Genomic DNA, 27,134 nt, shown 5'->3' with positions numbered 1-27,134 from the left:
AAAAATGTTTTAATTCTAAAGTCAAATGTAAGTGATTCGGCTATACTTTTGAACAAGATAGGCTATAAAGTCTCATGGAATTTGTGGCTCAACCACTTAGTAGAGATGACAAGATGCATACGCTCATGACGTAAGAGTATTCCACTACTGAGAAAATCTAAATGTTAAAGCTGAAGTAAAGCATCAGCTTGAAACAAGAGTAAAATTCAGCAAGAAACACCATACCTCTGAATGATCAATGGGGGGAAGAGGATCAATGATTTTTTTGGTAGGTGCAATTGGATTTCCGTCACTATCATATTCTAGATTGTCTTCCTCTTCCTCCTGAACCACACCAGCAGTTGGGTTTTCTGCCATGTATCGAAAATAAGCTTCCTGCAGGAAAGCACAAGAACATAATCACACCCAAGTACAATTGAGAATGTTTCTGCTCCTGTAATTAGCACATATAGTGTACCAGATGACTGCACAGTTAAAATACCTACCAAGTAAGGCAAGACCCTTACTAGCAATGATTCCTTTAATAATAGCAATATTCAGAAGAACAATCAGAAGAAATGAATTAAACAGTTAGTACTATTAAATGTTGCAACTTGTTTAATAGAAGACTTACAAATCTGTCTGTTCCACAGCCTTCCTGGAGTGGGGTGTCTATCAACCCTGCCCAGAGCCGTAGAACACATGCTGTGGCTTTAACAATCCAAGTTTGGAAGTTAACGCTAATTAGAAAGGTCACAAACCTGGAAAGGGCTACCACTCACTCTGATTCTCATCACTCCACAACTGAACAATGGGGGAAAAGAGACTAATGGACAGTAATTAATGTTCCAGCTTGAAATACAAGAACCACAAACAGGACACTTACTAAGAGACAGAAGTTAGATGTTACCAGAGGCCATCAATAGATCCCACACTACTCTACCACTTGATTTATCAGAATAAACATTAATTTTGGATTTAAAAAGAAGCAAGCTGAATAAAGCTCGTATTTGCTTTGGATGTCACAGTTGATCAAAAATTCCATCTTCAATATGGGGGAAAGCCATGTGAATCTATGTATTACCAATTGGTCACACAGGTACAAAAGGAGCAAATCAAATGACATTCCCTGCTGAATGTCAGGAATGGCCATTTCGAGTGAAGGCAAGCTCTAGCTTGTCCCCAGTATAGACTTTGTGGATAAAAATAAAAGATAGAAATACTGCATAGGAACTCACTTGGTCATCTTCCTCTTCAATGTCATCTCGAATACCCCTGGAAAAACAAGCGGAGAAACAAACTTCCCTGCAAATGTTCCACATACCCAGCTCCATACTTACAGATTAGTGTTGAATTCCATACAGCATAGGAACTCTCAACACTTATAATAACAAAGCAGCAATGAGCACACTGTAAACTATCCACCCCATTATATATATGTGTAGCTGCACTCTATAATCTGCAGTTTGCATTTCTTTTAAATGGGATGATATGATACCCCTAGAAACAGCAGTTACCAACAAGGATATCAGACGTAAAAACTTTCTGAAGACAGATACCAAATGGTCCTAGTTTTGTGAATCCATACAACAAACAATGCCGTTGTGAAAAGTATTTCATACTAAAAAGAAAAAAAAATCTTGTATTTGGCATATACTAGAAAGAAGGTCACAACCTTCTTATTGTCCCCAAAGTTTCTAGCTCTAGGGTAAATGGTTTTCAGCCAAAAGCAGTTACCTTAGGGATGGGGACAGAGTGAAAACTACATTAACTCCTTTATGAGTTTGGGAATAAAACGCTTAAAAACAGTTCACATGGAGAAGGGGACCATCACCACTTGATGTACGTCTCAGGAGCCATAGAGAAAATATGGTTGCTTAGTTCCCACAACCATCTGTTTTTAATCACATTTTCTGCCTAACCTAGAGCACTTGCTATTCCTAAGGCAACCAGCAAGCAACACCACCAGTGTAGGGCAGGTGGAAGGGGATATGACATACAGTGAATACCAAAACCACAGCTAAATCTCCATATGGAACAGAAACCCTGGTAAGGGACTGAAGCACTGACTGCCAAGCACAGGGAGAAAAAAGTCCAACCATGACTGGCAGAAAAAGCCTTAGGAGTTTATTCATCAAGGCAAAGAGACTTCTCTTTCCCAGAAAATAAAGTACTTCAAGTTCTGACTATGGCTGCTACAGCACAACGTCACTCCGTAAATAAAATTAGGTATTATTACAGCCCTCCTTATACACAGGTTTTTATACTGTGAATATTATTTTTCCATCTGTGTTGGTTGAAAAAAATCCCCATGAGTGGACTCATGCAGTTCAAACCTGTGTTGTTCAAAGGTTCAACTATACATAGTTTTCATGATATAGTTGCTATTACTTCTCATAATCAACCATATAGGCATAAACCTATTTTATATTAATTATGAGACAAACTCAGAACAATGAGCCTAAACTTTAATAATTATGCTCCCCTAAACTCTACTATAATTCATTCCTTGTGTTTTACTAAACAACTATTTATAGTCAAAGACCAAATACTATTCTACCAAACTGAATGCTTTTTAATTATTGCAAATGCAAAGACTGTTGCCATCTCTATTCTTAAAAAAGTATTCAAGATACAGGAATAACTTCAAGTAAAGTACACAAGTGTACTTCAATATTTTTTCTCTATAAACTTTGGGGGAATAGGCTTTGCAACACTTTAGCAGTTTTCACGTAACCTTTGTGAGGGAGAAGAAAACAACTTACTTTACGTTTTTTCTTTCCTTGTCCTTTTCTTCAAGCCTCTTCATGTCTCTAGCTGCCTGATCCTAATGAAACGAAAGGCTGTATAGAATGACATCAACTAAAAACACTGAAAGAAACAATTTTTAGATTGGAACAAGTGCCATAATAGCTTTAGTTATGTGTTTGACAAGTGCATTTTGATGTCATCAAATTGCATTTTGACAATTATTTTTCAAAGACAAATAACTAAATGCTCTATAAATTGGCTGTATATGGACTGCACAATTTTATCTGTAATAATGTGCCACACATGGAAAAATGAACAAAAATGCTTGCTTCACAAATACATAACCTTTAGTTGCTTTAAGTTAATGATAAAATTACAGATGGAAAGTGCTTTCAATTCAGGCAGATGGGCCTTCCTCAAAGTGTAGCTTAAGACCACATACATCTGACTCTGGAAAGGTGGCTCTCAATCTGGGACAATTTTGCCCCTAGGCAACATCTGGCAATGTCTGGAGACATTTTTAATTTTGGGGGTGGTACAGCTGATAGTACTGGTTTCTAGAGGCGAAGGATGGCTACTAAACGTTCTACAATACACAGGAAAGCCCCACAACAAATAATTATCCAGCGCCAAATGACAGTAGTCTCAAGGCTGAAAATTCTGTTCTACATCTACTAAATCAGAATCCTTGGGGCTGGAGTGAGTTAAATGTGTGTAGTTTTTACATTTTTCATAGGCAATTCTTTTTTTTTTTTTTTTGAGATGGAGTTTCGCTCTCGTTGCCCAGGCTGGAGTGCAATGGCACCATCCTGGCTCACCACAACCTCCTCCTCCCAGGTTCAAGCGATTCTCCTGCCTCGGCCTCCTGTGTAAGCTGGGATTACAGGTATGAGCCACCACATCCAGCTAATTTTGTATTTTTAGTAGAGATGGGGTTTCTCCATGTTGGTCAGGCTGGTCTCGAGCTTGTGACCTCAGGTGATCCACCGTGCCTGGCCGAGGCAATTTTTATATACCACAAATTGATGATCACTGATCAAAATTAATCGTTTGTATTATACATTTGAAAATCAAGGTCAGAAGAGTTAAATGATTTTTCCCAAGGCTTTATACACATTCTGCACAACTTTTTCTCACTATAAAGCACCGTGAGTTTTTCTGGCAATCTCAGATTTTTAAAAATGCCACTATATATACTGTGGCATGATCGGGTATTCTATCAAACCAAATGTTCCTGATGAAGAGAAATTGTTTTAAAGAGAAGCAATGCATACAAACAACCTACTTTTCAGAGGACTGAACCAGCTATAAGATATATTTAAGACTATAAACTGAAGATGACATAAGCAATGTAACATAAGAAACAGGTCACCAACAGTGGTAGAACATATTGTTTAAGCCTACATAAATCCTTTTTCAGAACACTGGCTAAAAATAAATCTTCATCTAGTTCAAGCACTAGAAAAGTTTATACTTTCTATAAAATTTGACGTCTGGGCCGGGTGCGGTGGCTCACGCCCGTAATCCCAGCACCTTGGGAGGCCAAGGTGGGCAGATCACCTGAGGTCGGGAGTTTGAGGGCAGCCTGACCAATATGGAGAAACCCTGTCTCTCCTAAAAATACAAAATTAGCCGAGCATGGTGGCACATGCCTGTCATCTCAGCTACTTGGGAAGCTGAGGCAGGAGAATCGCTTGAACCCGGGACCCGAGAGGCAGAGGTTGTGGTGAGCTGAGACTGCGCCATTGCATTCCAGCCTGGGCAACAAGGGTGAAGCTCCATTCCGCCCCCCAAAAAAAAAGCCAAGCAAAAGAATTTAGCCCATTCTCGGATACTCTCACTCAGAAAGGGCTATGCCAGTTTGTACTATCATAAATCTACATTTAAACCTGGAAAATCAGAGCTAATTTTTCTTTTAATTCATCACTAGGGATCCCTCAAGAAATAACGAGACCAGATTCTCTAGGAAACATAGCCCATTAGGAAATGTTCGTATCTCAAGAAGATGAAGAAAACAACGCATACAAGACATCTCAAAGATGACAATTCATTTATTGCCTTTACTCCTAGGGTAAATCACTTAACATATTAACTAAATACCTACTATGCTGCAAGACACACATATGCCCTGAATAGTCTGGGTGTTTGGTAAGTATCCTGTATAGTTTGTAAGTGGCAGAAATACACAGCACTGTAAGAACTCAGATACAGAATGATACTGCATAAGGAATATGGGGTTTGGAGGTGAATTCTGGCTCTGCCACCTATTAGGTGTATATTCTTCAGTAAGTAACTTAAGTTGTTATAAATCAAAGATGGGAAATTCAAAGACCAAACTGGAAATAAATAAGTAGGCATATTCTTCTACAGAAATGTACTCTAATTTTTCTTATATCACCCTGAGTCTTTTGTTTTCTGATATCTGATAGAGAACTAAGTTCAGAAAAATAATTCTCTGCCCTAAGAAAAATTACAATACAGAGGCTGGGCACAGACCCACACCTGCAATTCCAGCACTCTGAGAGGCCAAGGTGGAAAGACTGCCTGAGGCTAGGAGTTTGAGACTAGCCTGGGAAAAAATATTTTTTAAAAATTAGCTGAGTGTGGTGGCGTGCACCTGTAGTTCCAGCTACTTGGGAGGCCGAGGCGGGAGGATCACTTGAGCCTAGGAATTTGAGGTTACAGTGACTGTGATGGTGCCACTGCACTCTGGCTTGGGCAAGAGATCCTGTCTCAAAAGAAAAGAAAAATTACAGTGCAAGAGAAATGACAGATGGTGCTATAAATGGTGGCCTCAAAGTTAAGAAGAAAACAGGGATTGATGTAACTATGGTGAGCAAGGAAAAGCATGCCTTGTCTAATGTAGGCAGCCATTTGCTCAGCAATATAGCCTCTTTCTGCCACACAAAAACACAGCCTTAGTATACTGCCAGATCTTCCTTTTTTCAACAGTCTGAACTATTAGACAAAATCCCCTGATACTAAAAATGTTGGCTCACATTTTAAAAAAGCAATGTCCAAACAAAAACACATTAATCTTGTATTATTTCTTTCCCTACTTCCTTGGAGGAGAGGTGTATTCTGGCTGAAGACAAGTAACTAAGGAATCTGAAAGGATTTTATTTCATAACCAATTGAGGGACAATTTTTCTTTTTTTTTTTTTTTTTTTTTTTTTTTTGAGATGGAGTCTCACTCTGTTACCCAGGCTGGAGTGCAATGGCGCCATCTCGGCTCACTATAACCTCTGCCTCCCAGGTTCAAGCAATTCTCCTGCCTCAGCCTCCCGAGTAGCAGGGATTACTACAGGCATGCACCACCATGCCTGGCTAATTTTTTTTGTATTTTTAGTAGAGATGGGGTTTCACCACGTTGGCCAGGCTGGTCTCAAACTCTTGATCAGCCCACCTCAGCCTCCCAAAGTGCTGGGATTACAAATGTGAGCCGTGAGCCACTGTGCCTGGCCAATTTTTTTTTTTTTTTTTTTTTTTTTTTTTAACAGAGAGGGTCTCACTATGCTGCCCAACCTCAAGCGATTCTCCCACCTTGGCCCTGCAAAATACTGGGGGTTATAGGTGTGAGCTATGGCACATAGTCTAAAGTGATAGTTTTTGGTTTCATTTTGTTCTTGAGAAAGGGTCTCACTTTGTCATCCAGGCTGAGTAGTGGCATGATCATGGCTCACTACAACCTCAGCCTCCCAAGTAGCTGGAACTACAGCAGCATGCCACCACGCCTGGCTAAATTTTATTTTTTGTAGAGACAGGGACTCGCTATGCTGCCTAGGCTGGTCTTGAACTCCTGGACTCGAGGGATCCTCCTGTCTCAGCCTCCCGAAATGCTGGGATTATAGGTATGAGCCACCATGTCCAGCCATCTAAAGTGACAGTGTTTAAGTAAGGAGAATACCATGAAAAGACATATTTTGGTCTAATTAACCTGTAGCTATATACTACCTAATAAGACAGCAGAGACCCTAAAGCAGGGAGAGAATTTACGAGAGTGTAAAGTGGGATGGCTACAATGGCAACAGAAAGGAAAGAACAGATGCAAGGGCTATTATGAAGATTGACAGATTTTGGCAAATGAGAAGAGGAAAGGCAGCATGATGTATGGGAAACAGCTAGACCTTCAGGACTACTAAGCAAGAGAAATTAGATTTGAGTTCCAGGTCTGCCACATTAAGCACCAATATGATTTGGGGCAAGTGATTTGAATTATCTTGGGGCTCAGTTTTGTTATCAGTTAAAAAATTTTATATATATATAAATTTTTCTGCCTATTTCCCACAATTATTTTGAGGATTAAATTAAATAATGAACATTCTTAATAATCTGCTATATAATAATCAATATAGAGAGCTGTAAAAGGACCTCTGTATGTGAAAAATTGGAGGAAGATGGCAAGAAAGATCACAAATAACAGATGGATATTTAATGATTTGTTTTTTGGGTGCGACAATAACATGGTGGTTGTAATTTGTAAGAGTGTTCTCAGAGAAATACTGATGGATAAAATTATATGTCTGAGATTTTAAAATAATCCAAAACAGAATTAATTGGGCACAGTGGCTTATGCCTGTGGTCCAAGCGCTTTGGGAGGCTGAGGCTAGAGGATCACTTGAGGCTAGAAGTTCAAAACCAGCCTGGTTAACAAAGCAAGACCTCACCTCTATAAAAACTTTAAAAATTAGCTGGGTATGGTGGTGCACACCTGTAATCTCAGCTATTCAGGAGGCTGAGGTAGGAGGATCATTTGAGCCCAGGAGTTTGAGGCTGCCGTGAGCCATGATCATACTACTACACTCTAGCCAGCCTACATCAGAGCAAGACTTTGTCTCAAAAAAATAAAAGAAAGAAAGAAAGAAAAAAAGAGAAAGGAAAAGAAAGAATCAGAGGTGGGAGAGATTAGATAAAACAAGAGTGGCCAAAAGTTGTTAACTAATAAAGTTGGTTGAAGGTACATGAAGGTTCATTTTATTATTCTATCTTTGTATGTGTTTAAATTTTTCCACAATAAAAATAGTAAGAAAACAAAAACAAACAGAAAACAGAGAGATGAAAAAGGAAAATAACACAAAATCACAAAAGCCTAGTGAGAAGAGTTTCAAGGAGGTGGTCATGAGGTTAAATTTCTACAGGGAGGTCATGAATGCTGATGAAGAATTAACATTTAAAACTACAGAATCCAGAATTTATAATTTTGGCAAGTTCCTTAAGTTTAATTACCTTACATAAATATGTACTTAACAAATGCTGGATTGAATGTTAATTCCATTTAAGAATATGCTGATTATTAAAATAAAACACATACACACATATACGTCTAGAGCTACTATGTTCACGGGTTACAGTTCAAATTTCTAGCCACCAATCATCGCAAAAGTACTACAAGGCAAGTGGAAGTAGATATATGCAACTATAGACTACTGGAGCAAAATTCTCAAAAAAAAAGACTAGAAAACAAATTTTGAATAAGATTTGAATTACTAAGTTAACTCGATCTATTTCTAACTGCTAAATATTTTAATGAAACATGTTGATACTTGCCTCCACTTCAGCCATGAATGCCTCCAAGGGATCATCATCGCTGTCAGAATCTATTGGCTTGGAATGGAATTGCTGGCGAGTTGGTGAGTTTTCAGCAGGAATGTAAGGTAAATCAACGTTGCTAGAATCTTCTTCCTCATCTTCAAAATAGCTGAGAATTAGAAAGCAAACTGGTAAAGTGAATGTTTACTTTGGGGTCAGTAAATCTTTCATTTAACAAAATTTTTATTATGGTATATCTTATTATTAGGAGATTTAATGCAGATCAAATTAGAGACCTCCAAGGCTTTGGCTAATGATCTAATTATTAAGTACTACTTAATACATGCAAAATTTCAATATTACAAAAAAGTAATCACAAGAGATTCTCCATTTCAATAGTGTATGGTCAAATCATACTCCCAGTTCTGTTAAAAGGGAAGAGTTTTCAGTACAAACTTAGTGATCATTGTTAGATAAATATGACAAATATTAAAGAGCTGTGCTATGGGAAAAAAGAAAATTTTTTTTTTTGAGACGGAGTTTTCCTCATCACCCAGGCTGGAGTGCAATGGCACAATCTGGGCTCCCTGAAACCCCCGTCTTCTGGGTTCAAGCTATTCTCCTGCCTCGCCCTCCCTAGTAGCTGGGATCACAGGCACCTGCCACCATGCCTGGCTAATTTTTGTATTTTTAGTAGAGACAGGGGTTTCACCATGTTGGCCAGGCTGGTCTCGAACTCCTTACCTTACGTGATCTGCCCTCCTCAGCCTCCCAAGTACTGAGATTACAGGCGAGAGCCACTGTGCACAGCCAAAAGGAAACTTAATGAAACATTAGAAATTCAGTTTATTCTTTATAACCCTTAATAAAAACTTGAGATATTCTTTTAAGACCAAAAACCTCAGAAATTCCGGGCTATTTTCTGGGGACCAACAGAAAACTTCCAGAATTGAAAATAAATGCTCAGGCCAGGCGTGGTGGCTCACACCTCTAATCCCAGCACTGTGGGAGGCTGAGACAGGTGGATCACTTGATGTCAGGAGTTGGAGACCAACCCAGCCAACATGGTGAAACTCTGTGTCTACTAAAAATACAAAATTAGCCAGGCATGGTTGCACATGCCCGTAATCCCAGCTACTCGGGAGGCTGAGGCAAGAGAATTGCTTGAACCCAGGACGTGGAGGTTGCAGTGAGCTGAGATTGTGCCACTGCACTCCAGCCTGGGAGACAGAGCAAGACTCTCTCAAAAAACAAGAGGCAAAAAAAAGAAAATAAATGCTCAATCCAAAGTAATTTACGATACTACTTAAGTATTCAGAAAGGACATCTTCAAAGGCTGGATAAGGTATCACTTTCTCTTTAACAAACATTTCAGAAAAGGATGTCAATACAGCTCTTTATAAACCAAACCACTGTTTAGACTTTAATCTCAAACTCAAATAGTAATATAACCAAATATTAATTTAAATAAATAACTGCAGTTTAAAAAGTTAAAGCATTTCAAGTCTTCCTAGGAATTATTTTAAAAGCTTTAACTGTTATGCTATATACACACACGCATACATATATATACACACTAATGTAACACTAACTATATGTAACAATAATATAGGCTAAACTATATAGTATATATGCTTTTTTGTTTTTGAGACAGCCTCGCCCTGTCGCCCAGGCTGCAGTGCAGCGGCGTGATCTCTGCGCTCACTGCAACCTCCACCACCCAGGTTCAAGCAATTCTCCTGCCTCAGCCTCCCAAGTAGCTGGCATTACAGGTGCACGCCACTGCACCCAGTTAATTTTTGTGGTCTTTTTGTTTTTGAGATGGAGTCTTGCTCTGTCGCCCAGGATGGAGTGCAGTGGCACGATCTCAACTCACTGCAGCCTCTGCCTCCCAGGTTCCAGTGATTCTCCTGCCTCAGCCTCCCAGGTAGCTGGGATTATATGTGCCGCTACCACACCCAGCTAATTTTTGTATTTTTAGTAGAGATGGGGTTTCACCACGTTGTCCAGGCTGGTCTCTAACTCCTGACCTCAGGCGATCTGCCCGCCTCGGCCTTCCAAAGTGCTGGGATTACAAGTGTGAGCCACCACGCCCAAACCAATTTTTGTATTTTTAGTAGAGACGGGGTTTCACCACATTGCCCAGGCTGGTCTCAAGCTTCTGACCTCAAGTGATACACCCACCTCGGCCTCCCAAAGTGCTGGGATTACAGACGTGAGCCATTGTGCCTGGCCTAAAATATATAGTCTATATGCTTATGCAAACTCCTTTATGTAGTAACTGTTATGTACACTAATGTAGCAATAGCATATTCACACTATATACTATATGATGTAATATATATGCATTAATATATAGCATACACATATACACATATTTACTCATGCGTATTCATTCATATAGTAGGTTTTTAGCTTTTTGTTTGTTTTTTTAGAGACAGTCTCACTCTGACATACAGGCTGATGTGCAGTGATGCAAACATAGCTATCTGCAGCCTCAGACTCCTGGGCTCAAGCAGTCTTTCCACCTCTGCCTCCTGTATATAGTGTGTTCTATTTAACTAATGAAGAAGTAGCCTGAACTGGTTAACTGCTGTTTAGAATAATGATCTCTGACTTTGCTAAAACTTAAACACTACTTGTATATTTGACTCCTAAATAACATGTCAGCTTTCTAAAATATTACTATGTACTTTCAAAATATTTTGGCCAGGTGCAGTGGCTCACGCTTGTAATCCCAGCACTTTGGGAGGCCGAGGCAGGCAGATCACCTGAGGTTAGGAGTTTGAAACCAGCCTGGCCAACATGGAGAATACCCGTCTCTACTAAAAATACAAAATTAGCCAGGCGTGGTGGCACATGTCTGTAATCCCAGCTACTAAGGAGGCTGAGACAGGAGAATTGCTTGAACCCAGGAGGCAGAGGTTGCTGTGAGCCTAGATCATGCCATTGCACTCCAGCCTGGGCAACAAGAGCGAAACTCCGTCTCAAAAAAAAAAAAAAAAATTAAACTCATATTTTAGAAGCTCTTTTTCCCAATTAAAATCTGCTGGGTGCAGGGGCTCACACCTATAATCCCAGCACTTTGGGAGGCCAAGGCGGGAGGATCACTTGAGCCCAGGAGTTTCAGATCAGTCTGGGCAACAAAGCAAGACCTTGTCTCTACAAAAGAATAAAAAATTGGCCAGGCATGGTGGCTCAGGCCTTTAATTCCAGCACTTTGGGAGGCTGAGGCGGGTGGATCACCCGAGGTCAGGAGTTCGAGGCCAGCCTGGCCAACCTGGTGAAACCCCGTTTCTACTAAAAATACAAAAATCAGCTGGGTGTGGTGGCAGGCACCTGTAATCCTAGCTACATGGGAGGCTGAGGCAGGAGAATCACTTGAACCCGGGAGGTGGAGGTTGCAGTGAGCTGAGATCGCGCCACTGCACTCTAGCCTGGGTGACACAGTGAGACTCCATCTCAAAAAAGAAAAAAAAAAGAATAAAAAATTAGCAGGGTGTGGTGGCATGTGCCGATGGTCCTAGCTACTCAGAAGGCTGAGGTGGGAGAACTGCTTAACTGCTTTAGCCTGGGAGGTTGAGACTGCAGTGAGCCTTGATCGCACCACTCCACTCCAGCCTGGGTGACAGAGTGAGACCCTATCTCAAAACAACAACAACAAAAACAAAACAAAACAAAACAAAAAAAAACCTCAAGCAGTGAAGCAGTGTCATAATCAGCTTGGAAATAACAGCAACAAGAGATTTCTTCAGATTCAGCAAAGAGAGATATTTTGTACAGAAATTAGAACTCAACCCCTTAAATCCCAGCGTTTTCTAACCACATTATTATATCAGCAAGTTAAAAATGGTAATTGGTAAAAAGTATTTACCAATTATGAGAACTATGGGAAAAACGTGAGTAGATTTTTCTACCACTATCAGATGTTCCAATATAATAGTTTTAAAGACTTAGATGTAGCCCGGGCCTGGTGGCTTACGCCTGTAATCCCAGCAGTTTGGGAGGCTGAGGTGGGCGGATCACGAGTTCGGGAGATCGAGACCATTGTGGCTAACACAGTGAAACCCCGTCTGTATTAAAAATACAAAAAATTAGCTGGGCACGCTGGCACGCGCCTGTAGTCCCAGTTACTTGGGAGGCTAAGGTAGGAGAATTGCTTGAACCTGGGAGGCGGAGGTTGCAGTGAGCCAAGATCACGCTACTGCATTCCAGCCTGGGCAAGAGAGACTCCATCTCAAAAAAAAAAAAAAAAAGACTTAGATGTTGAAGCAAACTTGTATTTCCATCAGTTCTGACAACTGCCTGTGTTTACTAAACAATTTATATGGTGTCAGTAAAAGACTGCAGTAAAGACCACCAGGCCAGGCGCAGTAGCTCATGCATGTAATCCCAGCACTTTGGGAGGCCGAGGCGGGTGGTTCACCTGAGGTCAGGAGTTTGAGACCAGCCTGGCCAACATGGTGAAACCCCATCTCTACTAATAATAAAAAAATTAGCCCGGCATGGTGGTGCATGCCTGTAATCCCACCTACACAGGAGGGTGAGGCTGGAGAATCACTTGAACTCAAGAGGTGGAAGTTGCAGTGAGCCGAGATTGCGCCATTATACTCCAGCCTGGGTGACAAGAGCAAAACTCTGCCTCCAAAAAAAAAAAACCACCAAAAACCACATGAATTATATAAAACTCTTCAGCCATATTTATGTTTCAATGGCTTTTTGGTTTTTTTTTGAGATGGGAGTCTTGCTCTGTCACCCAGGTTGGAGTGCAATGGCACCATCTTGGCTCACTGCAACCTGTGCCTCCTGGGTTCAAGCAATTCTCCTGCCTCAGCCTCCTCCTGAGTAGTTGGGATTACAGGCGTGCACCACCACACCTGGCTAATGTTTTGTATTTTTAGTAGATAGGGTTTCACCATATTGTCCAGGCTGTTCTCGAACTCCTGACGTCAGATGATCCACCTGTCTCAGCCTCCCAGAGTGCTGGGATTACAGGTGTGAGCCACCACGCCCAGCCTGTTTCAGTGGCTTCTAATCCCACATTGAGCAACAGCCCAGTAGGACGTAACACTGAATGAGTAAAGGTATAAGTAACACCACAGGTATTACATTCCTTACAAATGAGTAAACCTGATAATTTAACTTATTAGGAACAATGGAATTCAGCGAGACACATAATTTAAGAAGTCATTATTATTTGAGAAACAAAGTTTCTTTGCCTCAATTTCTGCTGATAGAATGAACATATCAAAGTCCAAACTTTGCTACACTACCAGGAATTTACCACTTACGCATTTTCTTCATCAAAGTTGGCCCGCTTAGATCCAATTTTGTAGAAAGAAGGAAGCTGTGGTGGAGCTGACTTTCCAAATCCAGAAGAAGAGCTGGTTGCCCCAAAGGCACTGTGGGACTGCTGTGGGAGTTTGGGTTCCTCCTTTTTCCCAGCACTGATGGCAAAACCTCCAAAGCCAAATCCTCGCTTAGTGCCAGGACCACCTTTGTTCCAGTTCATGGTGCCAATGACTGACCTGTTAGGAATAAGATACACAAATATAAATTAAACAAAAAAGTGTATAGCCCCAAGGGCCGGGCGCAGTGGGTCACACCTGTAATCGCAGCACTTTGGGAGGCCAAGGCAGGTGGACCATGAAGTCAGGAGTTCAAGACCGGCCTGGCCAATATGGTGAAAACCCTTCTCTACCAAAAACACAAAAATTGGCCGGGCGTGGTGGCACACGCCTGTGGTCCCAGCTACTTGGGAGGCTGAGGCAGAAGAATCACTTGAATCCGAGAGGCGGAGGTTGCAGTGAGCTGGGGTCGCGCCACTGCACGCCAGCCTGGGTGACACAGCGAGACTCCGTCTCAAAAACAAAAAAGAAGTATATAGCCCCACTGAGTTGTATGTCTCTTCCAACCTCCACCTAAAATTTTATTTTAAATTTTAGCTTCTCAATTAAAACTATAACATTGTTAGTCAGGAGAGTGGCCCAGGCCAGTAATGCCAACTACTTGGGAGGCTTAGGCAGGAGGACTACTTGAACCCAGGAGTTCCAGATTACACTGAGCTATGACCATGCCACTGCACTCAAGCCTGGGTGACAGAAAGAGATTGTCTCTTTTTATATTAAAAAAGAAAAGAAAAGAAAAAAGAAAATCCATCTCATTAAGAGATTCATTTCCAGCCCAGCTATTCAGGAGGCTGAGGCAGGGAAACTGCTTGAGACCAGGAGTTCAAGGTTACAGTGTTCTATGATCCTGCCTGTGAATAGCCACTGTATTTCAGCCTGGGCAACATAGTGAAATCCTGTCTCTTAAAAAAAACAAAAACAAAAACCACAAAAGTTGACATTGTATTTCAGATACACACCATGCTAGCCTCAACAAATGATTCTATTTTCTAAAACGCTGAAGAAATTGTTTTAATTTTATTGGGATCTCAATATAAACCGGAATGCAGTATTTAATATCATCCCCTCCAAAAGGATTTGCCTGCTAATTAACATCTTATTAAGCTGACAAAAATACTCATAAAAAGAAATATTTTGGGGAATCCGATATGTGCTAGGCCATTGGAGATATGAAAAGACTAAATATCTTCATCCTTATATGAAAGACTGAGGTGCTATCAGCCAAGACTCTCCGAAAACTAGAGGTTATCCTCTGGTAATGACATCTGGAAGAATCAAAGAATTAAAACTTAAAAGATCAGTTATTTGTAGACAGTATCTATGTATTCACGTCTGAAGGAAAGGTACTATGAACCATGTATTTATTGAACAACTGCCCAATAGAAACACTATCCAGGAAGGAACTATGATTCACTGACATGTTGCCTGAAGTATTCAGTTAGCTTGTGATTAAGAATTACAAAGAAATTTCTTGTGCATTGATAAAATCAATTTACAAACAATACCTTACATTAGTCTTGGCTCCAAAAACCTTTTTTTTTTTTTTTTAAAGGAACAGGGTCTTGTGATGTTGCCCAGGCTGGTCTCAAACTCCTAGCCTCAAGAGACCCCTCTCTCACATCTGCCTCCCTAAGTGCTGGGATTACAGGCATGAGCCACTGCACCTGGCCCAAAAAACATTTTTTTGTTTTTTTGTTTTTTGAGACAGAGCCTCGATCTGTCGCCCAGGCTGGAGTGCAGTGGCCCGATCTCAGCTTGCTGCAACCTCTGTCGCCTGGGTACAAGTGATTCTCATGCCTCAGCCTCCTGAGTAGCTGGGATTACAAGTGTGCACCACCACATCCAGCTAATATTTGGTATTTTTTAGTAGAGATGGGCTGGTCTCGAACTCCTGGCCTCAAGTGATCCACCCACCTCAGCCTCCCAAAGTGCTGGGATTACAGGCATGATGAGCCCCTGCACCTGGCCCCCAAAAACCCTTTTTAATGATACAACTTACCTAAGTTTTATAGAAAAGCAGAAAGCAAAAAAGAACAAAATTTAAAACTACCTGAAATTTCCTCTCCCAGATATGTAGTTTTGTTCTGTTTTTTACTACTTGTATGCATATGTGTATATACACACAAATTAAAAATTGAAACCATACTGTACATATTATTTTAATTAGTGATTTCTTCACCTAATGATATACTATGATATTGTTTAATGTCAATAGATATCTATTTCTTCACTACTTTACAGTATAATACTGGTAACACAATGTTACAAAACACATCATTATAGCTACATCTTTGTGCATACCTTCAATTATTTCCTTAGGAACAAGTTTTAAAATGCAATTGCTCAAAGGAAAATGCATTCTGAGTTTAAAAAAAAATTTTTTTTTGAGACAAGTTGTTGCTGTCACCCAGGCTGCATTACAGTGGTCTGATTGCAGCTCACTGCAGCCATGAACTCCTGGGCTCAAGTGATCCTCCCACCTCAGCCTCCTGAGTAGCTGGAACTACAAACATGAGCCACCATGCCTGGGTTTTTATTTTAATTTTTTGTTGTCTCACTATGTTGCCTAGGCTGGTCTCGAAATCCTGGCCTCAAGCAGTCCTCCTCAGTCTCCCAAAGTGCTGGAATTAACAGACATGACTCACACCACCTTGCCTGGACTAAAAATTTTAACTACTACTTACATTTATGAAAAAGTATCCATTACACATTGTGCAAAATAACTAAGGGCATAAAACAAGGTGGGTAGTATGATTTAATTTATGTAAAAACCATGAGTTACATATACAGAGACAGCTGACAGGCTGTTTATCAAAATGTTAACAGCAGTTATTTGATTTATTTTGTTTACCATTAGTAAGAAAAATTAAAATGTTTACTTTAATTTTAATTTCCACTAGCTTTGAAGCCAGGGTGGAAAAAAATTCCAAAAACTGTTTATTATAGTAACATTGTCAAAGAGATCAGAAACATGCACTATTCTATGCCCCTTGTCTATATATACTTTATAGATTTTGTTCAACTACTATTATACACAGCACTTAGTTGTTTGCTTAGTTTTAAGGTTTTTGTTTGTCTGTTTGTTTTTTTGGGAGACAAGAGTTTCACTCTGCCGCCCAGGCTGGAGTGCAGTGGTACAATCTTGGCTCACTGCAACCTCTGCCTCCCTGGTTCAAATGACTCTCCTGTCTCAGCCTCCCGAGTAGCTGGGATTACAGGTGTGTGCCACCAGGCTCAGCTAATTTTTTGTATTTTTAGTAGAGATGCTGTTTCGTTATGTTAGCCAGGCTGGTCTTGAACTCCCCACCTCAATCGATCCAACCACCTTGGCCTCCCAAAGTGCTGGGATTACAGGTGTGAGCCACAGCACCCAGCCTGCTTAGTATTAAACTTGAATTACACCACATCAATCTCTACTTAGACCCTTAACTCCAGATAGAAACTGTCTTTACTCATTTTGGACCTCTTCTCTAACAGTGAGAATGACTAAGGTATGTATTTAGTAAGTACTAATTTACCCGAACTTCATCTCCTGCTGTCTTTAGGAATCCCATAAGGGGATTCCTTCAATCAAGGAATCAACATAATTCCAGTGCGATGAAATTTAGTAAGAATCTTTACAAGCAATAAAATTTCAGCATCTGACGTTTTTAAACTAATCTATAAGCCTATCTTTACAAGAGCTGTTCCCAAGCAACAAAAATGATGGGCTCAATTTTAATCTCATTTTTCCTAGTGTATACAATGTATAACAAGGAGCTAATAAGCCATAAGGATGAGAAGGCAGACAAAGAAAGGATAGTGGAAAGACCTTTACGTTCAGGTGGATTTTAAGAATCACACAAACTCCTAGCAGGAAAACTTTCAATGGTTTACTGAAAGCTTGCTGAGAAGGTCAGACGGTATATGAAGTGCTAGGCATTCATACATGAAAGATACAGTCCCTGTTCTCAAGGAGTAGACAGTGCAGTCTGAGGCAGCTGAAAACAACATGATGCGTTCTAACAGACGTACTATACAGAGTGCATTCACTGGTGGTTCATGAGTGGGAGCAAAGGCATAGAAGTGTTCTGAGAGATGACATGTTAAATTTTGAAATCTCAAGAGACATTAGATCAAAGAGGCATTACAGAAGGGCATTTTAGACGGAAGGATCTGTTAAATGCTACCACAGAGAATATGAAATAGTTCAGTGCAGCTAGAGTTCAGTAGGACATTTGGGAAATTTGCAGGACACATGTTCAGAAAGACAGGCAGGGCCAAGATGAACAGCTTAGAAGGCTATGCTAATGACGTACCATACAAAACTGTATTCTGCCAGCTACAAAGAATCGTTAATTTTACACAGAAGGGAAATTTTCAGATCACTGTTTTTGAAAGACAGAATGAGAGATACTCATGGTAGAGGCAAGGAAAGTAGTTAGGAGGCTGTTGCAGCAACGCAGGTATAAAGTGACAAAATTCTGAACTAAGAAAGCACCTGTGGGAAAGGAGAAATGGGAGATGGATCTGAGTTATTTATTTAGATATCTGAGGAAAGATCAATTAGGATTGTGTGACCAGTAATTGGTGTGGAAGCTAAGGAAGAAGAGTCTAGAATAACTTCAGAAGTTTCTGGCTTTAAAGACTAGGTGAATTGTGGAGCCACTAATGGAGATGGAAACCTAAAAGAGCCAGGCTTGCAAAACCAGGCAGAAGGTGAGTTCAGTATCTATGAGAGAGCTGAGTAGAGATGCCAAGTAGGGGCAGTAACTGCAGAGAGGGGTCTGGAGTGAGCTATAGATTTGCTGTAAGCCATTTGCATTTAAGGTTACTGATGTAAATAAGCTAGCAGAGAAACGATGCAGAGAAAAGACGTAAGACAATTCTTTCTTTTCCCCCCAAGATGGAGTCTTGCTCTGTCGCCCAGAGCTGGAGGGCAATGGCATGATCTTGGCTCACTGCAACCTCCACCTCCCGAGTTCAAGCAATTCTCCTGCCTCAGCCTCGCGAGTAGCTGGGATTACAGGCACGCACCACCGTGCCCAGCTAATTTTTGTATTTTTAGTAGAGACAGGTTTCACCATGTTGGCCAGGCTGGTCTCAAACTCCTGACCTCGTGATACACTGCGTCCAGCTGGTAAGACAATTCTTTTTTTTTATTTTTTGAGACGGAGTCTCACTCTGTCGCCCAGGCTGGAGTGCAGTGGCACTATCTCGGCTCACTGCAACCTCCGCCTCCTGGGTTCACACCATTCTCCTGCCTCAGCCTCCCCAGTAGCTGGGACTACAGGCGCCTGTTACCATGCCCGGCTAATTTTTTGTATTTTTAGTAGAGACGGGGTTTCACCGTGTTAGCCAGGATGGTCTCGATCTCCTGGCCTCGTGATCCACCTGCCTCGGCCTCCCAAAGTGCTAGGATTACAGGCATGAGCCACCACATCTGGCCCAGTAAGACAATTCTTAACATATATCACTATTTAGGAATGGGCAGAAAAAGAGAAGCTTACATGGAAACTTCAGATGGAACAGGGATGGGGGAAGGGAAAGAAAGAAGAGGGGGAAGGAAGGAAGGGGAGACAAAAAGCAACACGGGTGAGGAGAAAGAAGCTCTATAGGCAGAAAACTAAACAGAAGTTAGGTAAGTTAAGAACTAAAATGCGCCGGGCGCGGTGGCTCACGCCTGTAATCCCAGCACTTTGGGAGGCCAAGGCAGGCGGATCACAAAGTCAGGAGATCAAGACCATCCTGGCTAACACGGTGAAACCCCGTCTCTACTAAAAATACAAAAAATTAGCCGGACGTGGTGGCAGGCACCTGTAGTCCCAGCTACTCAGGAGGCTGAGGCAGGAGAAAGGCATGAACCTGGGAGGTGGAGCTTGCAGTGAGCCGAGATCCGGCTACTACACTCCAGCCTGGGCGAGAGTGCGAGACTCTGTCTCAAAAAAACAAAACAAAAAGAACTAATATGTTTCTGTTGTATAGGCAACCAGGAGTCATCAGTGAAAGCAGCTTCAATGGAGCAGTAGGGACAGGGTTGAGGAGTACCTGGCAAGTAAGTGGTAGAAGATGAAGACTAGGTCAACAGGAGTCAAGAGTACTTTGTAGGCTGTTTATCAATGATAGGAAGGAGAAAGTGAAGCATTAACTACAGAAATTTCATTTTTTAAAGAAACATAGGCATGTTTATATGCTAAAGGGGAAAAACCAGTAAAGTCTGAAAAATTGAAGATGCAAAATGACAGAAAAAAGTCATAGGATTTCCAGAGACGACCAGACACAATCAGAACTTTTAACAACAGGAGTAACTCACTCTTCCCCCAAAACTAGAGGGAAGGAGTGAAAAAGAACAAACATGAATATGAATTAGCCCTATTAAATAATCAAAAGGTTCATATTACAAAAGCAGCAAATCAACTCCTGCCACAAACAGGCAGGCAGTGAGACCTTGGGCAGGTAAGGGTTGCTTAATGGCTCTCAAGACTTAGCAAGATGGAAAAGCGATCCTTTCCCTAGCTCATCTAGAACACACAGCTCATTGCCCCTCATTTACTGACTCTAGGAAGGCCAAGCAACTGTGCTTTCTATATACCCTGAGTAGAATGTTAGCTCCATGAGGGCACAGACTTCGCTCAATTTGTCCAGCACTATATCCCTGGTGTCTGCGTAGTACTCAAAAAATTTTGCTGTATGAATAAATATAATGTATTCAGGCTCTCCAAAATTCATCCCAGTATTTGTGAAAACTGTCCTTAATTACTACAAACCTTGTTATCTAGCTAACCACCCTTCCTGATTAAATCTAAGCCAGATCATCCTCAATGGATCATTACTTAAGTCTCTTGACAACAGTTTTTCCTATCCTTTTTTTTTTTTTGAGACAGAGTTTTGCACTTGTTGCCCAGGCTGGAGTGCAATGGCGCAATCTCAGCTCACCGCAACCTCTGCCTCCCGGGTTCAAGTGGTTCTCCTGCCTCAGCCTCCCAAGTAGCTGGAATTACAGGCATGTGCCACCACACCTGGCTAATTTTGTATTTTTAGTAGAGATGGGGTTCCTCCATGTTGGTCAGGCTGGTCTCAAACTCCCGACCGCCGGTGATCTGCCTGCCTCGGCCTCCCAAAGTGCTGGGATTACAGGCGTGAGCCACTGTGCCCGGCAGTTTTTCCTACTATTAAACCATGTAGTGTATATGGCTACTGAACCTTGACAATCACAGAGGTTTGTGGGAGTATAGCTGACAGAAGAAGCAAAAGATAGCCACCCAAATTTCTATTTGGTTACTAAAAAAATAAAAGAGGCAGATGCAGTGGCTTACACCTATATTCCCAGTACTTTGGGAAGCAGGAAGATGGCTTGAGGCCAGGAGTTTGAGACCAGCCTGGACAACACAGCGAGACCCCATCTCTACGAAGAAAACAAAAAGAAAAAAAAAAGAGATACCTAGAATAGTCAAACTCAGAGACACAGAGTAGAAGAGTGGTTGCCAGGGGCTGCGAGGAGGGGAGAATAGGGTGTTATTGTTTAATGGGTACAGAATTTCAGTTTTACAAGATGAAAAGTGTTCTGTGGTAGATTGTGGTGATAGTAGCAAAAGAAGAAAACAAAATGACGTGGGCACAGTGGCTCACAACTGCAATCCCAGCACTTTGGGAAGCCAAGGCAGGAGGATGGCTTGAGCTCAGGAGTTTGAGGTCAGCCTGCACAACAATGCAAAACCTGATTTCTACAAAAAATACAAAAATTACCCAGGTGTGGTGGCGTGCACCTGTAGCCCCAGCTACTCGGGAGGTTGAGGTGGGAAGATGGCCTGAACCCAGGAGTTGGAGGTTGCAGAGGGCTGAGATCGTGCCACTGCACTCCAGCCTGGGTGACAGAGTGAGACTGTGTCTCAAAAAAACAAAAACAAAACAAACAAAAAAAACACACTTGGGGAAATTCAACTGCATTTTTGTATTTTTTCTCTTAAAAAAGATTTCTTCATTTCCTGCTGGGGTGCCAAAAAATAAAAATTTAAAAAAGAACCCTTTTGAAATACCTAATTTGAAAAGAATTAGCTGAATAGAGCCATAAACAAAGTTTAATGAGTATTTGCTTAAAAAAGAACAACCCTAAGTTGGTTCTTAGTAATAACATCCATTGTTTTATACTGACCAATAACCACTAATGATTTTGTTAAGTGCCCGGTACTATGAGAGACATCCCTCATATATACCCACCTTTCCATCTCCACCTCCACTATTGCAATTATTTCCTAAAAAAAATTCCTGATTATTGAGAGGCCGATGCAGACGGATCACAAGGTTACGAGATCAAGACCATCCTGGCCAACATGGTGAAACCCCGTCTCTACTAAAAATACAAAAATTAGCCAGGCGTGATGGCGCACACCTGTAGTTCCAGCTACTTAGGAGGCTGAGGCAGGAGAATCTCTTGAACCCAGGACGCGGAGGCTGCAGTGAGCCGAGATTGCGCCACTGCACTCCAGCCTGGACGACAGAGCGAGACCCTACTAGAGTGATCACTAAGTCAAAATATACTGAGTGCCTATTTTGTGCCAGTAACTGCTCTAAGGTGCTAAGGATACAGTAATGGAATCAGACGCGGCCATACTCAGAATTCACAGTCTGGCCCAGGAGAAAGAAAAACTAATCATGTAATTCCAGGTAGCAAAAGTGCTATGAAAAGCAAGCAAGAGGGTAAGAGGCAAGCTATCGTAAACTTAAGTCAGGCAAGGCCTCTCTGAGACGAATGACATTTGACAGGTAATCCTCCCCTGACTACTGTCCCAAGAATGTCTGTTTTATTGGAAAAGTAATGGTGATGTACATCCAGATGCTTCATATAAAACCAGCAAATCTTCCATAGTCTATAAGAAGTGATTCCGTGTAGTAAAGCATAAAATGACGAAGTAATAGTGAGACACACAGTGAAAAGAGAAAAGCAAGTTTTACCTCCTTTGGTAGAGTAGCATAGTGTGTGTTAATACCGTGGAACCAGAAAAAGTTTCACAGAAGGGAGGTCAGTATTCAGATGCTTATCGAAAACCCTTTCCAGGTTCTTCCAGAACACACATTTCTGATTATGTCACTCTTCTCAATTCCATAGCTCTCCACAGTTAATCATGCTGGAATGAGACCCTCCATTGTGGCATCAAACTACTTTACCATTCATACTTCCCAGGGTCTCTCCACACGTACTCAATTTTCCAGGAAAACAAGCACTCTGGTGAATCCTCTTCCCTCTAACTGGATCCCCTTCACATCAAATCTCTTTCCTATAAACTATGAGTACCTACCAAAGTCCTATCCTTCAAAGCATATCTCAAATACCAACTCCTAAAGACATGAATATGATATGCCCAAAGAAATGGCATCTCCTGGCTGGGCACGGTGGCTCACGCCTGTAATCTCAGCACTTTGGGAGGCCGAGACCGGTGGATCAAGAAGTCAGGAGATCGAGACAATCCTGGCTAACATGGTGAAACCCCATCTCTACTAAAAATACAAAAAAATTAGCCGGGCATGGCGGCTGGCACCTGTAGTCCCAGCTACTCCGGAGGCTGAGGCAGAAGAATCACTTGAACCCGGGAGGCGGAGCTTGCAGTGAGCCGAGATCGCGCCACTGCACTCCAGCCTGGGCGACAGAGTGAGACTCCATCTCAAAAAAAAAAAAAGAAAGAAAAAGAAATGGCATCTCCTTCCTCAAACTCCCTTTCCAGTCCAACTCCATATTATAGGATTCATGGCTGAAGAAACAGGCTTATTCACTTTTCTCTTATAGCATGTTTTCAATATTAGATACTCATTTATTCAATATGTAAAAGACTAAAGGAGATCTACAACTAGGCTGAGGAGAAATAGTCAAGATGGCACGAAGTCCTATTTGGTATGGTTTGGTATGGTTCTAGGCACTAAATCCTATGGCTGGCTGGGAGAGGTGGCTCACACCTGTAATCCTCGCCCTTTGGGAGGCCAAGGTGGGAAGATCACTTAAGGCCAGGAGTTTGAGACCAGCCTAAGCAACACAACAAAACCCTGTCTTTACAAAAAAAATTTAAAAAATTAGCCAGGCATGGTGGCACACGCCTGTAGTCCTAGCTGCTCAGGAGGCTGAGGCAAGAGGATTGCTTGAACCCAGGAGTTCCAGGTTACAATGAGCTGACTGGACCACTGCACTCCAACCTGGGCAACACAGCAAGACACTGTCTCTAAAAAATAAATAAAACACGGTGGTTTCCTAGGAAATCTTAACAGAATAGTAAAGTAGCACAGGCTATGTGTAAACTATCTTTGCTACTAACTTGATATGAACCTCAGGGAAGTTATTTAGCTTCTCTGGGTTCAGTTTCCTCATCTATAAAAAATGGTGAGAGGCTGTGTGTGGTGGCTCACGCCTGTAATCCCAGTACTCTGGGAGGCTGAGGCAGGCGGATTACTTGAGCCCAGGAGTTCGAGACCAGCCTGGGCAACATAGCCAGACACCATCTCAAAAAAAAAAAAAAAAAAAAGATGAGACTGTCACCTATCCCAAGAGTTGGTGTGAAAAATTAAGTTCATACACAAAAATGTACTTGTTCAATATGTCAGCTACCATCGTGTTTTTCATCATTATATTATTTCTGAAGAACCAATTTCTTCATCGGTAAATTGAGACTATCAGACTTCTTTCAACTCAGGTATTTCACACATAAGTGCCACAAGAACACTGAAGATGTCAGAGATCACCATGAGCTAACAAGCAAGGGCAAGTGTCATAAGAGAGTCAGAAGCCAGGCTACGCACAGAAAGATGAAAGCTGGGTAGAGACGTGCAGACGAAGACATTCTAGGGAGAAAGACTGAACTAGCGAAGGCTAGGAAGTGAGAATAAATGTGGAACACACTTATAAAGGAAGACAATTTAGCTAGTTTGTGTTTTTGGCAATGGTGGAAAATAAGATATGATCTAAATGACTTTAAATATAGTGGACTAAAAACAACTGATTATATAAACCACATTACTTTATCACTTGTATTTTTGGAGGTGGAAGGAAGAGTTCTAGTGACAGTGATTAGCATCTACTCTACATATACTTTGAGAGTATCCCACACACTATATACAGGTCAGTTCTTTAATAAGAATCTATATAAAAACTCAAGAACGTAATCACATTCTTCTAAACCAAATATAAGTAAATGCTAGGTTATGGTTATTTTAGAAGCATCCCTTCTGTCAGCTTAAAGCAACTAAGAGCTGATTATATGACTATTAATGTAACAAAACAAATTTAAATAACTGCACTCCTCTCTCATATTAAATTGTTACAATATAAATCAGATATTATCATTCCTCTGATCGAAACCCTCAGATCCTTCCTAAGTAACAGCCTAAAAGGCTTTGGTTGTTCCACTCACTCCCTTCCCCCAATTCTTCCCTGACCTTATCTCCTAATACTCCCTCAGCTCACAGTGCTCCAAACGCGTTGGTCTTCACACTCTTAACGGGCCAGCTTTGTCCTCCTCAAGGCTTTTATGTTTGTTATTCTCTAGCTTGGAACGTTCCTTTCCCCAGATAAACATAGGCTTACTCCTCCTTCTAGTCCGCTTAAATATCAGCTTGTCTGTATGGACTTCTCTGACCACTTTATTGCAAATTCCAACAACACCTCCCCAACCCCCTTTCCAGCTTTCTTTTTCCTAAGATACTGATCATCTTTTAACATTCAGTATAATATATGTATCTGTTTGCCTCTCCTCCCGCTGCTAGAAACATAAGTTTCACAAAGGCAGGGGTCTAACACCCATCCCTATCACCTAGAACGGCGCTAAAGAATAGGCACCAATAAAAATACCCCTTGAATGAACGAATTGCACATTAGGCTACACAATGCTTCTTCCAGGTACGGGAAGATACATTTTCCTTTCCCAGCTGTCAAAATCTAAACGTTAATTTTTGTACGAAACACTCATTGCTCACCTCCTATGTGCCAGAACTGAGCCTGGCTCTGCAAAGTGACTTAAGACATAGTCCCTGCCCTTGAGGAAGTCCTGGGTGTGTATACGAGGGAGGACAGACATAGAAACATCATTGACAAGAAGAAAACACAGGGAAGACACAGGAAATTGGATAACTGCCTATAGGAGTGGGGGCAAGAGGGAAATTCTCAGTGATGAGAATGTAATTCCCCAAAACTCTAGACAGCTTCTCCTGTTTTTCATGCATATATTTGCAACGCCATGTAAATTATTTATTCACATCAGATAGCCTCTCAAGTAGGCCGCAAAAAAGTTTGTGTGACTACAGTGATGCTAATAATCGACCTACTCAAGGCTGCACAAAGATCATCGCCTATGTCTTTTCACTCCTCTCATTTGGCAGCTTTTGCCTATCAGGACCCCAAATTCGGAGGCCTGCATCTCCCAAGCGCTGCCTCCTTGGGTCAGAATTTTCTCCGCGCTATTCCTGCCTCGGAGCCGGGCACCCTGCAAATCCCTTTCCTAGGCAAAGGGCGCCGCCTCCGGAAAGCCGCCAACTGGGCCTCGGTAAGACTTGTGAGGGAAGCGGGAGCTGTGGGAGGGCGATGCGGCTAGGAAAGAACCCTCGAGGCCTCAGCCCGCACTCCCACCCCTTCCCGGCACCCCGGCCGCCGGGTGCCCCGAGGCTTTGCCGACTCTTTGTTAAGCGAGGCCGCGGTTCCTCCGCCCTCGCTAGGCCCAGCAGTTGCCTCCAGTGCCCCCAAGGACTGGCGGCCTTGCGTCCAGAACCCCCACGCACAAACCTGCTGCTATGGCTGCAGCGGCAGCTGCTACAACCACGGGCGCGGAGCGAATCCCGGAGCCCAAAGTACGCGCTGTTCCGGTCCGGTGCCGCCGCGCTCCTTCCTCTCCGCCCCCTTCGCCGCCGCCGCCACCACCGCCACAGCCTCACGGCCCGTTGCTGAAGGGGGGAGGGGAACAAAAACGCGACATGCGCAGTGAGGAATGCGCGGGCCGAAGGGCGGGGCCGGGGGCTACGGCTCCCGGAAGGCGCCTGACCTTAAAGCTCCAGAGCGCCTCACAGGCTCCTCAGATACTCTGACGGGAAACTGCAGTTGGGTGGACAGTGTTCATGACCCGTCTAGAAAGTGGGTCTGCGAATGAAGAAAAAGTGGCGTCAGGGGACTGGCCAAAAATCCCAAGAGAAAACGGGTTGGGCAGAAACCATATTTACATGAACATGCCTATAGTTTAAACTGTTGCATATACTACTAGAGCGACACTCTTGCCTCTGGCCACGTGGTCCCACACAGCATGGCCACCTTTAGCTTCCGGAGCACCGGTTCCGTGTGACGTCAACTTGATGGAACCCTAGGTAGGAGGATTGGGATAGGCGAGGGCAGTTCCGGCCCAGGGGCGGGGATTATGTAATTTTCCCAGAAACCCCACCTCGCCTCAGCCGGGCGGGGGAGAGGGAGGTCTCGCGCTGTCCCCGGGGTTGCATCCCGCCCCGCAGGCTGCGCGCAGGCGCTGA

General features: G+C 42.3%; 1 protein-coding gene across 1 annotated transcript in view; it reads right to left on the bottom strand.

The window, feature by feature from the left end:
* Positions 1–27,117, bottom strand: part of DDX42 (DEAD-box helicase 42) — a 45,585-nt gene extending 18,468 nt beyond the window's left edge. Inside the window, exons 1-7 of the mRNA XM_063656299.1 lie at positions 26,845–27,117; positions 26,404–26,754; positions 13,551–13,787; positions 8,278–8,428; positions 2,745–2,806; positions 1,218–1,254; positions 226–375 (exon numbers count right to left, since the gene is read on the bottom strand). Coding sequence (XP_063512369.1) covers positions 226–375; positions 1,218–1,254; positions 2,745–2,806; positions 8,278–8,428; positions 13,551–13,771 — 621 coding nt within the window. The 5' untranslated portion in view covers positions 13,772–13,787; positions 26,404–26,754; positions 26,845–27,117. The remainder of the gene's footprint in view (positions 1–225; positions 376–1,217; positions 1,255–2,744; positions 2,807–8,277; positions 8,429–13,550; positions 13,788–26,403; positions 26,755–26,844) is intronic.
* Positions 27,118–27,134: the final 17 nt, after the last annotated feature.

Source organism: Pongo pygmaeus, chromosome 19, assembly GCF_028885625.2.
Source record: "Pongo pygmaeus isolate AG05252 chromosome 19, NHGRI_mPonPyg2-v2.0_pri, whole genome shotgun sequence".
Classification (NCBI taxonomy): domain Eukaryota; kingdom Metazoa; phylum Chordata; class Mammalia; order Primates; family Hominidae; genus Pongo; species Pongo pygmaeus.
Note: the sequence above shows the minus strand (reverse complement) of the source record. Positions and strands in the feature narration are given on the sequence as shown.